Source organism: Silurus meridionalis, chromosome 3, assembly GCF_014805685.1.
Source record: "Silurus meridionalis isolate SWU-2019-XX chromosome 3, ASM1480568v1, whole genome shotgun sequence".
NCBI classification, from domain to species: Eukaryota; Metazoa; Chordata; class Actinopteri; order Siluriformes; family Siluridae; genus Silurus; species Silurus meridionalis.
The window spans coordinates 16,922,221-16,939,046 of NC_060886.1; the positions used below are offsets into that span (position 1 = coordinate 16,922,221).

Below are 16,826 nucleotides of genomic sequence, written 5' to 3' on the forward strand. Positions count from 1 at the left end.
TTCACATTAAGGTCCTTCACCGACCTTAAATATCCTCGCCTTCCAATAAAGGCCGATATTGATCTATGTCCAGAAGCGGAAATATGATATGACCTTTTGTAATAAAGCCACATCCTTTAGGATTTTAAAAACACAGGTAATCGTTTTGATCATGTTTTTGTTGTAAATGGCTAAGCTGTATTTCATAACCTATTTTTTCCCACTTAAATGATTTTGGAAAAACTGCAACAAGTGTTACTCATAGTTTCAAATGTGACCTTTCCTTTTCATGTAGTTTGAATAGCAGTCAAAAACAAGATCCACTGAAGAAAATTAGTATATATTGTCTTTGACGCTAAAGGATAATAGCATCCAGATCATTGGGGTGTTTTCAGTGGTTTAAAAAAAAATGTATAGTAGTTATTATTTTTTTCCTTAGAATTCTTTTGTGATACGGGTAATGCCGTGACCTAATTCATGGGAGGAACTGCAGGAAATCCCCCTTACTGCATCTAAAGTAATCAGGGTCCTGCAGGTTTCTACAGAATAGAGAATGTGAACTATTGGGCTTGTGTACAAATCACAGGTTGTGAGGTTGTGTGGCCCAGAAAAACAGTTCTGAGGTCCAGTTTTATAATGTGTCAAATGCGCCTGTAGATCCAGTCCTTAGCGATAACAGATTCCTTTCATTTGTGTAGGTTTAGACATTGGAAACCCCCTATTAAACATTCACTCATCTCTACTCTTGTATAGAGTGTATACACACACACACACACACACACACACACACACACACACACACACACACACAGGATCAAAAGGCATGCTAACTATAACAGGAAATGGCCTATTTAATAAGGGGATATATTAACATAATAAGTGCAAAATTCAGCCCTTCCTTCACTTGAATATGATTAATCGTGATTCAATGTCAACATGTGGTACCAAAATTATTGGTGATTGCAAAGTCTATTGTATGCTCCTTTGAGCCGGGTGAAAAGGCCTCTGCTCTCCTATTCCATTAACTTTGATGCTTTTGGAAAGCCAGATCCTGCAGGATGTAATAGTTGGATTAGGATCCTGACCACACACATTGATACGCACCTGCACTCTTACACACTTGGTGTGAGATAAAACATCAATTTGCAGTTTTTCATGACTGCATGTACTGGATTGAGCAATAGCTAAAGCTGTAAGTTCATACACAGTACAGGATACAGCAAAACAATCATGTGTTCCGTGATCTGTGTGCTGCTTTGGTCTTGTTCTGTTTCTCTTTATAACACTAATGTGAAATTATAAATCAGTGTTTAGACTTGTGAGTGCAAACCAGGAAATGCCCTTAGGAACTGTTTTGATCTTAGATTGAACCTCAGTTACCTCAGACTACTGAAATACTTTTTAAATCTTAGAAGTGAGCTTTTATTATTGAGAGGGCAGAATGAAATGTCTGGAATGCTCAGCTAGGTTAAGAGGAACATTTATTTATTCCAAACAAAGAGCAGAATAAAGGAAAGCTTAACAGAGAAATATTCTTGAAAAACATTGTTGAATATAAAGTCATTGTGTTGGGCACACTACTTGGCCGTAGTGAATCTATAGCCAAACTACCTAGTTGATAAAAAGCTAGCTACTAAGAAAAGCTGCTAAAAGCTTCTATATACATGTTGCAATGTGTTTTCTCTATGCTCATAAATTTTGGTGAACACAGCCATGAAGGCATTGCTCTTAACTAGTACAAGGCATCCTGTATAATTGTAAATTATTATTATTATTTTAAACACAGGTCAGTGAAAACCGAGTCCTGTGACCAAATATACATTTACACTAATTTGTTGAATGTGACAATGCTAAGAGCTTTGTTACTGGAAAAACAAATACAATAAAACAATTAAAAAAAGTTTTAAATGTTCCACTTATTCCATGCAAAATGTACTTTAGCTAGTAGTGTCCCCAACAGTTAAGGTTTGAGCCAACAGTGTTCTTATTTAGACATTGAGTAGATCATAAGCTTGCTGGTAATTGCCGTTACACTGAGAGACGATGCTTTCCAGAAACTCTCGTTCGCAGTAAGAGAACTTAGTCTGAAGCTTCATTACAACCCATTCTATGTCAGTATCTATAAGGGAAACACAGAAAATGTACAATTTAGAAGAATTCAATGCAATTGAAAAGTAAAACAAATCAGTTCAATTACTGTTTTGATGTGCTGGCACAGAAAATGTGATATGATGTAAAACAGAGCAGCGTGGTAGTGTTGGAAGACTTTATATCCCCATCCCACAAGCCGTCCTATTCTATCCTAATCTATCCCATTCCAGATTGAGCCTGAGGCAGAGACGTTTGACTGACTCTTCCTGCTGGTTCATCTAGTTCATGCAGCAGGACAGACAGGGTGGGAGTGCTCCACCGCAGTACTCCTGCCAACCCATTTCACACACAGTGTCATACCAGTCTGCTAACCACATGCTAATGGGCCAAACAAGCCGTGTTGCACACACGTCCTGTCCATGCATCCCGAGTCCCAGCGTCACAGACTCTTGCTGCCTCTGCACCCTCAGCTCCGATAGAGCCGCAGACGAAATTGAGTAAGGCAAGTGATGACATTCACTGAGCTTAATCATGCTGCTAATTAAGATAGATGGAATGTCATGCAGTGAAGGATTGCAACAAACGATTGCCAGGAACACATAAGAACGCTATGTAGTACAGTATGCATGAGCCATACTGTATAAATCCCAGATGTCAGAAGAAAAAGTCCAGTGAGTGCAGCATTACACCGTCAAAGAAAACAGACAACTGAGAGAAAGCCCACAATTACAGTTGACATCGAATGTCTTTAGCAGGAAGAGGCAGATCTGTGAGCTTTTTTGGATTGGTCAAAGCTCACCCCAAATCTTGGCTAAGGGTCAGGACCCTGCCAGTGAATCAAACATATTTCACTGATTCAAATGAGGCAGAATGTACACATGCAATGTACCATTAAGTATCCTAGAATACATGCAGACAGACAGAAGGTGAAGAGCGCATTAATCCTGCACTGTCATGCGGCATGTGCTCCACAAACAGTGCTAGCTCATGGAAAGTCAGCTCTAGCCACCCCTCTTGGCAAAAAAAGTGAGGAATTTTCAAATGTGGCGATGGTTTAAGGCTGTGGCCAGACAATGAATCAAACTATAAATCATCTAAATCTGATTGTTTTTATGAAGCAGCGTTGAGGATTTCCCAGTGATCTTTCACCTAGATAAACATGTATGCAAATATGTATAAATAAAATTCTGTATGTTAAAAACTCATTTACTACTACTCCAGCATATATGAAGTAGCGTGTGTCTAGTTTAGAGTGTCGTTTTGGATAATAAGGACTCGATGTGATTGTTTATATTCTAAATCACGAGTTAATTGCAAAGGCTTTAAAACTGAATGAACCTTGTAAGCAGCTTGTCTGAAGAGTGAAGCATGCGTACAAGTAAGGGCAGGGCAGAAAAGCGAGATACAGAGCAGTTAGCCGGTTTTTCTAGTGTTGACTCACAGACATCATACTAATCAGACCGCTGTCAAACTTTCTTTTTTTTCCAGCATTCATTTTGGATGTGAGTCAAAGCAGTGTCAAATATGACTATTTCTGTCAGTGAATTGGCCTCAGTGAGTGCACCTAATTAGCTGTAGTCTGTACTGCTACCTCATGCATTCTACAGCATTAAAACGGCGTCTTAGTGCCATATGTCTGTCTCGCACGGGGGATTTAGAGGCTTATTTTTTATTTACATAATATGGTACATGGCCTAACAGTGCTTGACTAAAAAAAATATTGAGAATGAAGGGCAGACCTCTGCACAGCATCAATCAGCTGAGGCATCTTGCGTTTTGATACCAAGTGTCATTGGAAACATGGAAAGAATAAAAAAAAAATGCTTCGAAACGTCTAAGACTAAACACGCACAATGTCTGGTACATAAATCTGATTTACCCTCCTCCGCAGCGCTGTCAGTCTGAAGCTGTGATGGGAAGGGCAAGGGCGATGAAGCAGGGTCCTGCGGTTCCTCCGTCTGCCAAACATTGCCCAGCTCCTGCGTCCAGGGGAGCAACTCAGACACACTACCTGATCCTCTCGCCTCCAGTCTGTCTAGAAAAGCCGAGTTCACACTGGAAGAAATATATCACCATCCCATTACAACCTTCCAGACTGACCCATACATCAGAGAGTTACTTTGAAGCCATTCATAATTCCCTGGCTAGCTGATTAACCATGACATTCATGGCTTGTGAAGTTCTCTTAGAATTAGATGTCCTTACCACAGCCGTTCATTTTCCATTTGTCTTTTCCTGTCCTCCTCCTCTTGTTTTTGTTTTTCTTCCAAAAGTTGACTCTGGGAATGATAAATGAATGGAATCTTAATCCATGATAGTAATGACGTGTCTATTTTTTTGAACAAGTTGCATGAGAGAGCAGTTGTTTTTCAGTTACTTTTATAATTGTCACAACATCTTAATCACACAATATCAGTATCAGCCCCATGCCGTCATTCAGTTCTTTCTGTGCTTGATTATTTTCACTGATAATTACAATTATAATAATTATGAGGTAAAGACAAAATAATAGTACATCTACACAATTCCATCCATTATATCCATCTGTTCCCTGTTCTGTAATACTCTATAATTGCATTTTAATATGGGACTGACTGCATCAGTGCATCAGGGCTTTATTAGGAAAGTTCATTCATGCTGTTATACTGAGATTTGCCTGCCCTAATACATTTTACACATACATTTTCGATTAACACTAGTGAAGTGGATCCACATTGTAAGAGTAGGAGGGTTATTGTGGGAGTAAAAGGGAGTGAAAGTTAGACATTTATCTGTGAATGAGAGAAATATGTATATGATGTGGTATGGTTACCTGCTGTATACCAAACAGGCTGTTTTAAATATTATTTTTGGTTTTTCACACAGTCTTTAAAGTTTATACAGAATATTGTGAAAAAAGAAAACATCCACTGAGCAGCAGCTATATGGGTCGAAATTCTATATTGATGAGAAAGATCAGAAGATAAATGTATGTATTTGTCAGGAAAACACAAATTTAAGTGGAAGAAGCAGTTGAAATGGAAGTGCATTGTGATTATTTATATATATATTTCTCAAAGTACCATTTATCTTTTACCTTTTGTTACATTTACTGGCACTGACATTAGTAGCAAATATGCTGAAACATCATGGTGAAAAATCATGACTGAAATGTAAGTATATGTTAATCAAAGGCATATGCTGGTGCTTTTTTTCTTGGTTATTCCCCATACTACAAAATGAAAGAGATAAAAACGGTTGTGCAAATGTTCCTTTTTTATGCACTTTGACTCTGGTACCTTCTTCCTTTGTTCATCTCTATTCTGCTGCAGGGTCACTTGTTCCTCCGCCTTCCTGGCCTCCCTGTATTCATGCCCACGAGCCTGTGTAGAAACAGTTCGGTTCTAATCAGGCCACCGAAGGTGATACAAGCACACCAATGAGCCCAGCCCTGAACAGCAAGTATTAGATGGTCTTTTGTGATATAATCGTGGGATTCTTAACACAATGAGGTGTTATGAGGATGGGTGAGGTAAGAGTGCTTTAAAGATAAAGAGATCCTTTGTACATTTGGTCAGATAGTCTAGGGACAACAGGGAATGTCTGCTCTGTTTGGAATGGCTTGAGAGCAAGAAGAATAGGTGGGACGACCTGGGCCTGGCACCCTGGGAAGTCAACTCAAATGATCATATGCACAAACAGAGGATATAGACGAGATTAATCTGTCTTGTCTTCTCAGTGGCCACAAAACCACATCAAGGCGGTGTCTTTCCACACACACTTTGATCAGCTGGCTTATGACATTTGGATTGGAGCATTCTGTTACTTTTCTTGGAGAGCTTCCAGAAACTTGAATCAATACCCCGTAAAGCACACTCAAAAAAGCCTCTTCTTCTACAAAACTAGCGGGACCAGACCACAGTTACTTATGCAGTATGCCTGTACTGAAGTAACACCATGATGTTTTAATGTCTACTAGCAGGATGTTCCTCCATAAAGAAAGTACTGGCTGTCCACAGAAGAAAAGCTTGTACAACAATACAGTAAGCCAGACAAAAACCTTTTTATCCCCCTCACCACAGGACCTGCAAAAGCAATGTCATCAGATGCCACATTCAAGTGGTTCATACAGTAAAACAGGCCCCACGCTTTTCATGTCTCAATCTCCTGTCTGCAGAATCATCCCAGGCCGGCTGAGGTGCAGACTGATATAGAATGCTATTTTACTATCAAGAAAATTATATTTTAAGCACATTTAAAAATACACACCATCCAATAGCAGCTGTGCCTTCTCTGCTTAGCTAAGTGAGCAAAACAAGGGTGACAGTGGCTAGACAAACTATCTAGGGTAGAGACAGAAAGCAGCAAGATTCAACAGGGAAACTGACCTAAAGGGGAATTTGCTCTTGCTCTGCGTTCATGTGTTACTTTAAATCTATTGCTCAAATGCTGTTTTTTTGGAATATAGGTTGCCATTGAAGACCGCACAAATATACACTAGCTATCATTTTAAACATTTTATCATACAGTGGTTACAGGAATCAGATCAAAACAAACAACCAATATACATTTTTGTCTCATTCATATTGCAGACAAAGAGCATTTGTCAGTTGCCTGTAAGAGCCCATTACAATATGTGAATCATACATACATGTTTTAGTAGATTAAATGACGCTGAGGCAGTTACAATGACGCCCCAATTACATCGACCTAGACTGCTTATGTCATTGGCTGAAACACTGGCTGGAGGCCAGGTACTTTCACTAGAACAATACAGGTTATACCACACCAGTCTGCCCTTTTCCTGCCCTCTCACACATCCTTCTGCATTCTGTGAACTCTGGGAAGTCCCTTCAACTCTGTTCATATCATTGTGCAGAAGCAGCACTCGTATCCTCATGTTGGCTGACCATGAAGCGAAAGTCTGTGTATTTATATTTGGAGGAAATTCAATGACAGACTCAGATAGTCCTCTCCAGTGTGTGGGTATGGAGAAGATAATTCAGAAAGAAAGTTAGGCCCACTGGCAGACTGATTTTTGTCTGCAGATGAATGAACCATGTTGATGAAAGCCCTCAAGAGGGGCTGGTTTATTCTGAAAACATGCATCAAAGTCAGATCAATTGGTGTGAATTACCCCAGTGCCTTGGGCTGTAACCTCAGTGCCACAGCTATGCAGCAAAGACTTGAACCCAGGCCTATGGAACACACAATGCATTCTTTGGCTGTCATCTTACCCATGATGACGTGGGTGTGGCGCTGCTCGCTGCTATAGGAACTGGACTGGACCTCTCAAGCCTTTGAAGATGCGCTTCTCTTTTCCTGCAAAGCAGGAAGGCACAAGATTAAATATTAATAGATTTACCACCAGAATATAGAATTTTTGTTAATTAATTGGTATGTACAGTATCTCACAAAATTAAGTACAACCCTCACATTTCAGCAAACATTTTATTATATATTCTCATGGGACTATACTATAAAAATTTAAATTTTATATATTTTAGAGTAGTTAATGTGCAGATTGTATAGCAGTATAGATGTACTGTCCTCTGAAAATAACTCAATATACAGCCATTATTGTCTAAATAGCTGGCAACAAAAGTGAGTACACCCTAAGTGATAACAGCTGTATGTCATTTGACCATGCAAAGCCACATGTCCTATTTATCATGTTCATGTTTTTGTCTGCTTGACAGGATTATATGTTTAATGTGTGTATCTTATATAAGAGCAGTTAAAATTTGGTGCTTTGAGTACAATTCTCTCATAATGACCACTGGATGTTCACAAAGATGGCCTAGGCTATAAGAAGATTAATACTAAAACTGAGTTACAGTACAGTGTTCATACAGAGGTTTTCCAAGACAGGTTCCACTCGGAACAGACCTCGGAAGGATTGATCAAAAAAGTTGAGTTCCTGGCTGTGCGTCAGGTGTAGAAGCTGGCTTCAATAAACAGATGCATGAGTGCTGCCAGCATCTGTTTATTGAAGCCAGCTTCTACACCTGACGCACAGACAGGAACTCAACTTTTTTGATCAACCCTTCAGCCCAAGTCAGTTTATATGGCCATCATCCAAGAAGTAAGCCTTTTCTGACTCTTCTTGCCTGCTCACAAGAAAGCCGGTGAACAGTTTGACAAGGGCAAGAATTACTGGAACCATGTCATGTGGTCTGATGAGACTTAGATAACTTGTTTGGCTCAGATTGTGTCCTGCATGTGTGGCGACGCATGTGTAGTGTGCATTGATGACGTGACTACCTCCAAGACCATCACTATACGCTCCAACCAGAAGCCATGGATGACCGCCAAGGTTCGTGCGCTGCTAAAAACAAGAGACTCTGCCTTCAGAGCAGGGGACAAGACGGCCTTAAAAACAGCAAGGGACAAACTGTCCCGTGCTATCAGAGAGGCGAAGCGCGCACACGCCAAGAGAATCCATGGCCACTTCCAGGACAGCGGAGACACCCGGCGCATGTGGCAGGGCATCCAGGCGATCACGAATTACAAGACCACATCACCTGCTTGTGACCGTGACGCCTCCCTTCCAGATGCGCTGAATGACTTCTACGCCCGGTTCGAGGTGCAGAACAATGTGGTGGCGAGGAAGACAATCCCTCCTCCCAGTGACCAGGTGCTCTGTCTAACCACAGCTGAAGTGAGGAAAACTCTATGCAGAGTTAACCCACGGAAGTCTGCTGGACCTGACAACAGAGTGCTCAGGGAATGTGCAGAACAACTAGCAGATGTCTTCACTGACATCTTCAACATCTCCCTGAGCAGCGCCACTGTTCCTTCGTGCCTCAAGACGACGACCATCATTCCTGTGCCGAAGAAGTCTTCTGTGTCCTGCCTCAATGACTATCGTCCCGTTGCACTCACACCCATCATAATGAAGTGCTTCGAGAGGCTTGTCATGAGGCACATAAAGACCCAGCTCCCATGCAGTTTGCGTATCGTCCAAACCGCTCCACGGACGATGCCATCTCCACAACCCTCCATCTGGCCCTCACCCATCTGGATAACAAGGACTCTTATGTAAGGATGCTGTTCATAGACTTCAGTTCAGCATTCAACACAATCATTCCCCAGCACCTGATCGAGAAGCTGAGCCTACTGGGCCTGAACACCTCTCTCTGCAACTGGATCCTGGACTTCCTGACCGAGAGACCTCAGTCAGTCCGGATCGGGAACAGCATCTCCAGCACCACCACACTGAGCACTGGGGCCCCTCAGGGCTGTGTGCTCAGTCCACTGCTGTTCACTCTGCTGACTCACGACTGTGCACCAAGGCACAGCTCGAATCATATTATCAAGTTTGCTGATGACACGACCGTGGTGGGTCTAATCAGCAAGAACGACGAGTCAGCATACAGAGAGGAGGTGCAACGGCTAACAGCCTGGTGTGGAGCCAACAACCTGTCTCTGAACGTGGACAAAACCAAAAAAATGGTTGTTGACTTCAGAAGAGCACAGAGTGACCATTCTCCACTGACCATCGATGGATCTTCAGTGGAGATCGTCAAGAGCACCAAATTCCTTGGTGTTCATCTGGCGGATAACCTCACCTGGTCACTTAACACCAGCTCCATCACCAAGAAAGCCCAGCAGCGTCTCTACTTCCTGAGAAGGCTGAGGAAAGCCCATCTCCCTCCCCCCATCCTGACCATGTTCTATAGAGGGACCATCGAGAGCATCGTGAGCAGCTGCATCACTGCCTGGTTTGGGAATTGCACCGTCTCGGATCGCAAGACCCTACAGAGGATAGTGAGAACAGCTGAGAAGATCATCGGAGTCTCTCTCAAGTCAAGTCAAGTCAAGTTTATTTGTATAGCGCTTTTCACAACAGACATTGTCTCAAAGCAGCTTTACACAAATCAACAGTGATGGTGAATGGTGTGAATTTGTCCCTGATGAGCAAGCCGTGGCGACTGTGGCAAGGAAAAACTCCCTTAGATGTTATGAGGAAGAAACCTTGAGAGGAACCAGACTCAAAAGGGGAACCCATCCTCATCTGGGTGACATCAAGAGTTTGATCTCTCCCCTCTATCATGGACATTTACACCACACACTGCATCCGCAAAGCAAACAGCATTGTGGACGACCACACACACACCCGTCACACACATACTTCACCCTCCTACCATCAGGGAAACGGTTCCGAAGCATTCGGGCCGTCACATCAAGACTGTGCAACAGTTTTTTCCCGCAATCCGTCAGGCTCCTGAACAAACATCTGGACTGAACTCTCTCTCTCACACACACACACACACACACACACACACACACTTACACACAACTGAGTGACTGATCTGTACAACCGGACTCAACACACATACACTTCACACACCCAGGTTTCAGCACCATTCACACCTCTCATTATAGCATAATGTTTACATGCCGTTTGTTGCTGATCTCCGGGACTTGCTCTATTTGCACAATATTCTGTTAATCCCTTGGTCACTGATCACTTTATCTTAAATGCTGCTACCATATTTTTTACACTATTATAGAATTGCAAAATTCTGTTTATATTTGTTTACATTTCTGCTACTATGCACCTTATCCTGTCACGACAGGTTTTACTGGCGGAGCTACTGCTGCTTTTATTTTTATATTTTGTGTATTGTGTATTGTCCTGCACTGTCCTGTCACTGTCTTGTGTTGTCTCTTGCACTGTTTGCACCAGTTGCACACATGCACTTTATGTGGCGAGGATCTTAGTTCCTGGCCCTGTGTTCTTCTGTTCTGTGACTGTTGTTTTATGTTGTTTTATGTAGCACCTGGGTTCAGGAGAAACGTTGTTTCATTTCACTGTATACTGCATCGCTATATATGGTTGAAATGACAATAAAAGCTTCTTCACTTGACTTGACTTGACTAGTGTCCTGCCTACAGTCAAGCATGGTGGTGGTTGCATCATGGTCTGGGGCTGCATAAGTGCTGCTGGTATTGGGGAGCTGCAGTTCATTGAGGAAAACATGGATTCCAACATGTACCCTGACATTCTGAAGCAGAACATGGTGCATTTCCTTTAGAAACTGGGATGAACTGCAGTTTTCCAACATAATAATGACCCAAAAACACACCACCAAGATGACAACTGCCTTGATGAGGAAGCTAAAGGTGATGGTGATGGAGTGCCTCAAGTATGTCTTGAGACCTGAATCCTATTGAGCACCTGTGGGGCATCCTCAAGCGGAAGGTGGAGAAATACCATCTGTCTAACATCCAGCAGCTCTGTGGTTTCATTATGGATTAGTGGAAGAGCAACAACCTGTGCAGCTCTGGTGAATTCCATACTCAGGAGGTTAAAGGCAGTGCAAGATAACAATAGAGCTCACACCTAATATTGGCACTTTAGAGACAGTTTTGACATTTTCACTTTTGTTGTCAGATATTTAGACAATAATGGCTGTATGTTATTTTTAGAGGACAGTAAATCTATACTGCTATACAAGCTGCACATTGAGTACTCTAAAATATATCTAAGCTTTATTTTTTATAGTATTGTCCCCTGACCACATATAATAAAATGGTTGCTGAAATGTGAGGAGTGTACTCAGATTTGTGAGATACTGTATTTACGGTTTGTTTGACATAACACGAATTTAAAAAATAATAATCTTAGACAAACTCTCTCTAGACATAAGTAAACACATTGTCATTTGATAACTGCACTGCTTTATTTTTTCTCAGTTTGGGGCATTCCCATGACCATGAATAATTTATGTATTTGGGCACCACTGATAATTCTTTTTCTTCTTCTTTTTTTTCATTTTGTTATTTAAATCGACTCACTGTTCAAATAGACTTGAAATCCTACTGTTCCTGTTTTAGTGCTACTCTGTCTGGTAATGGAAAAAAGGCTGTAGCTCTTTGAAACTGTGTTCTCAGATTTGTTATTTTTGGAAATGAGCCAGCAGAGCAACAGCAACCAGCTTCCTAATGACATGAACGTAAATTCTTAACCTCACGGGGACGTGACAACATCTAATGAAAATATGTGAACATACATTAAGAGTTCATGTTGGTACAGCTCCTGTCTCCGTTCCTCCTCCTGCTTTTTCTTCATTTCCAGTTTGTTGGCCTGTAAAACAAGACCACAATGTGATATTAGGCAACCTTGTTGTCCTCGCTGTTTTAACGTTGGAAGATCTTTCATAATAGAAATGTAATAAATGTTTTGGATAGAAAAGAATTAGATTTCATCTACAAACAAAACAGAAATATGGCTATTATAAACATTTAATGTGCACTTTGTATTACGTGGTATTTAATAAATGATTGCAACATATCTAACCAACTTAAAATTTAAACTGCTGTAGTTTCTGGCTATTAATATGATTAAATTCATTTAATAGCAAAACCTTTTTTCTGTTTAAAAGTCTGTAAGTAAATGCATTTAATTTCAAGAATTCAATGACTACATGATAGGTCTCAGCAGTGACCTCTAGAGTTTCAAACCAGCACTACAAAAATATAGTACAACCTCAGAGTGAAACCAGGAGACATATTTCAGTGAAATCACTTTGTCAAGTTTTACAATTATGTCAGTTTATGATGCTGTCACACCTTCTCTCTCTGAATATCTCTCATCATCTGAATCTTTTCTTCTTCTTCTTGTCTTTTGCGACGGTCCATGTCCTGTTGTTTGAGCTTTAGAAAACCCCAAAATATAAACATGAAATTAAATGCACCTAAACATACATGGTCACTGGAGAACACATTTTGAATTCTAAACAGAAAGTCAGCACCTTTTTTTGGAGTTTAGACTGGGAAGCCAGCATCTGCTGTTTCTGTCGTACAGCTGACAATGATATGTCCCCACCTCCTCAAATAAAACATTATCATTACTTTATACTTTCATTTTTTATGGTGTGTAAATATGTTTCCAGAGCTTATTCTAATAAATATCTCTATTACCTAGCTTCTTTGGGCTCAGTTGAATGGGACCAGGCCGATGTTCCTCCTTATATCTCTGCAGATCATCCAGTTCTTTTTGTGACACTGAAAAAAAAATCATAAAAAGAAAAGTACAGACACTTTTTCAGTGTGTTTCCTACATCCTTTAAACCATAAATATATGTTTAGAAACTGGTATTTTAATTTTATGATATTAAGGTACTGTATTTTATGTAAATCTAGTATCACACATAATAAATCATTACATCAATAACTATGATCTGTAAGATGAATTGCACAGCTCAGAATGTTTCAGAGTAACACCTAGATGTAATATAGCACCTCCTGATTTAACATAGAAGCATACGTATTCAGGAAATATTCAGTTCATTTTTGGTTCAGTCATGACCACCTAACAAAACAACAAAAGGTTTTTTTACCTTATAAATAAATATGTTGTTAATTATTCATCTCTCAAAGACGAAAGAATTGAATGGAGGGTACAATTACATTAAATTATACCTGTTAGGAACAAACAAGGAAAGGAAATGAATAATAGGGAATGGAAAACACAGTAACCCATCATGACTTACTGTTTAGGAGTTTGTTCCGTCTTGATTCTATTGGTGGGATCATGCTGTATCCTCCAGAGCTGAATGAGCATAAACATAATTAGTTACAGCAGGTACCTTTTACTCAGCAGCTCATTCCAGGCTTTGAGCTTAACAAACTCCATTGGCTCATTTGCAAAGAATGTCTCAAACAAAGGTGGGGCATGAGTAACTTTATGGTAAACAACGTCCAAATATGTTCCCACAAATTATCATCTGGAACTTCCCTGAAAACCCACCATAGCTAAGACCCAAATGTTTCTGTCCAGAAAGACATCTGTGTCTTTCAGAAGAGAGGAAGAAAGCAGAGAGGAAAAAGTTCACAATAATATTCACCCTGAAGAAAACATCACCATCACCGCTGGTTTACAGCCATGACTTTACTCATTTATAATGCATGATCATTGGTTTGCTTCTACTGTATACAGTGTCTAATATAGAATTTAGTGTTTAACTAAAAGATGTATACAGCTGTCACACATGGACAAAGAACATGTTGAGGATTCCTCAAACATAATCCCCACAGTAAACTTGCTCATGTTGGAAATCCAGGCTTGACCTAGCTAAAAGAATGATTTTTTTTTTATCATCTTTTGTTGAAATGTTGTTAGAGAATTTGTAGTCATACACAATTGCTTACAGAAACACACAGTAAGACACAACAAATCTCATGGATCACCATGTTCATAAGGTGGCTTCGCATGAGCAGACCATTTTAATGGCGTTCATCACTTGAGACTCTGGAGTCAAGATTTTCTTTATTCATGACACAAAAGTGGACACATTAATGATGTTTAACACACTAGTAATGCTCAACACAATAGTGAGGTTTAACATGTTGATGTAGTTGCATTGCCTTTATAGCTTTACTGACCTTTTTTATTTTAGTAATTCACATCTGGTCAAATCAGTTTAGGTTTACATTTGTTAGTCTTTAAATGTGTCATTTTTGACCTGCTTAGAAGTAGGAGTAGAATACAAAAGTTCTTTTGAAAATCATGGGATTTTTTAAAATGAATACCAATGTGTAAACAATCATTTGTAAACAAATAATTCACACATAAACCCATTTACATTTACAGTATTTTGGCAGACCCTCTTTTTCTCCCAATAATGCAGCAGAGGGTTAAGGATGTCACCCAAGGGCTCAGCAGTGGCAGCTTGGTGGTGTTGGGATTTGAACTCAAACTTCTAATCAGAAGTCCAGCACCTTAATATGTTGGACTTAAGCTGCCATGGTTGACAAGTGGATTTTTTCAGATCATTCATAATAAATAAGGCACATTTTAGTCACTGTTACTGTAGAAATAATTCAATGGACTCTAAGTTCCAGAATACATTACATATGACACTGCTAACTTGCAGAGACTCACTCAGCTAGCTATCATTGAGACAGGAAGCTCACAATGCAATGCAATGCTTACAAGAAATAAAGTTACGCTTTTGAAAGGCAGTTTATTTGTGCAGATTATACAAAAGGGGAGGCAGGTAGTCAAACAGGATTATGGGTAATAAACCATCATGCTAATAAAAGGTGTTTATTTGAAAACATAAACTCGGTCTTTCACCACATGATAAATCTGGGACATATTGCAGTATATAATCGAATTCAGGATTTTAGCTACAAACTAGTGTTGTCATTGTTTGCATTACAAAAATTACAAAAAGAATACAAAATCTATGCCACTGTCTATAATCATAATAATTTATACTCGAACTTAATTAAATGTCTTCCATGTTTTTTAATAACAAAATTTTATTCGTGTCACGGAAGTTGGCTTATAGAAATCTGTACGATTTCATGTACAAGTAACGACCTACAACTACAAGTAACTTCCCTTCTAGGAGCGCTCTGATGCTCTGCGCATGCGTAAACTTTGCTTACAGAGGTCTAGTTTCATCAGCAGAAACGAAACGGAAACTTATGCGGATAGTAATTTGGAAGAAGCGGTTATCTTTCAACAAAATATAAAAAATTTAAGCCATAATTCTGTGTTTTTATGAATCCCGGTTATATAGTTAAATATTAGGCTATAGGCAACAGCTTAATCTGTCAAATATCCATTAAGAAAGCCCAATGTAGCATGACAGAAGGCGTCCAGTTAATTATAGGGCGCAGCATGTAAAACAAGCTTTAATACTATTAAAGTTTAGTGAGGAAAAAAGCTATTTTTTATTTTATTTATCTGGTAATGACTTACTGTGTCGGATTCCGAGAATCTTGAGGTTGGGTGCTTTGGTTTGTGGAGTAATTGTCATTTCTGTCATTTTGCTCTTCGTTCACTTCTTGGTTTGTTGCTGTGTTTGGATCTGTCCATCTGTCATTATTGCTCCTGTCTGGATTCATGATTTAGTCGCTATTCAAGATTATGTATAAAAGCAATAAACAAGGCTTAAAGCAGATCCCAGTTCTTCGTCAACTGCTAGCAGATCAGTAAAAAAGGAGTTAACTAAGTCTAAGGCGTGTCCATTTCGCATCTGTAGTATAGCAGGTATTTATTCCAGTTTTATACAACACCAGTCTCTAACCTGTACTGGGTATGTAACTAGTGTCAGGATAAAGTTCATAGAGTGAACTCCAGCCACAAAACTACCCTGTGCTGGGATTGTAACTGGGTAGTTACTTCCTCCAACTGGAGCTCTAGTGTTAGTAATGCAAATCACAAAGTCTAATAATAATAATAATAATAATAATAATAATAATAATAATAATAATAATAATAATACAGTAATCAAACCATTTAATCCAAGGGCATTCATCCAAAAGTTTGACTAAATAAAATGGATTAAATCAATGGATTATATAAACGTTTTGCAGTTACTGTTTTGCTTTTGCTTGAATTTATTTATAATAATAAATAAATTTGAATATAAAAGAACTAATATAAAAATGGATTTAATAACCTATTTAACATAATGGTAATTTACCTATTTATCTATAAACCTGCTACATAAAACAGAATCTGTGCTTGCATGATTTATAGTAGCTAAAATGTAAACAAAAATAAAGATGACAGTCAAGACAAGTTTTTTTTTTTTTTTTTTACGCTTGATTAATTTATCTTTGGTAAATGCTTATTGGGGGAAAGTTTATGTTCATGGCATCCTGGTCCCATTTAAGGTCATGAATACTTTTACATTACATTTGGTCTTGAGCAGTTGAGGCTTGCAGGTCTTGCTCAGGGGCTTAGAAGTTGCAGCTTGGTGATGCTGGGATTTGAACTCAAACCCTTCTGATCAGAAGTCCAATGTCAACTG

General features: G+C 39.4%; 1 protein-coding gene across 2 annotated transcripts; it reads right to left on the reverse strand.

Annotated features, from left to right (window-relative positions):
• Positions 1 to 1,443: 1,443 nt before the first annotated feature.
• On the reverse strand, positions 1,444 to 16,167 carry epsti1 (epithelial stromal interaction 1). 2 transcript variants are annotated; one of them, XM_046845893.1, is made up of 11 exons: positions 15,770 to 16,167; positions 13,551 to 13,609; positions 12,979 to 13,062; positions 12,810 to 12,886; positions 12,628 to 12,711; positions 12,069 to 12,142; positions 7,287 to 7,371; positions 5,349 to 5,432; positions 4,276 to 4,349; positions 3,950 to 4,125; positions 1,444 to 2,098 (listed from the first exon to the last, which is right to left on the reverse strand). In XM_046845893.1, the coding sequence occupies exons 1-11, from the start codon at positions 15,913 to 15,915 to the stop codon at positions 1,968 to 1,970; spliced, it is 1,074 nt and encodes a 357-aa protein (XP_046701849.1). In that variant the 5' UTR covers positions 15,916 to 16,167; the 3' UTR covers positions 1,444 to 1,967. The 2 variants fall into 2 exon arrangements, with proteins under 2 accessions (XP_046701849.1, XP_046701850.1); XM_046845894.1 differs by having other exon boundaries at positions 12,810 to 12,883; positions 15,770 to 16,166.
• Positions 16,168 to 16,826: the final 659 nt, after the last annotated feature.

Bases quoted from the DNA above. Each gene is read 5' to 3' on its own strand.
- epsti1 (XM_046845893.1), bottom strand. From the start codon at position 15,915: ATGAATCCAGACAGGAGCAATAATGACAGATGGACAGATCCAAACACA. The intron at 4,126-4,275 runs GTAAGGACATCT...TATTTCTTCCAG, and splicing joins ATGGAAAATGAACGGCTGTG to TGTGAACTCGGCTTTTCTAG. The intron at 2,099-3,949 runs GTAAATCAGATT...TTTCCCTTATAG, and splicing joins TGACAGCGCTGCGGAGGAGG to ATACTGACATAGAATGGGTT.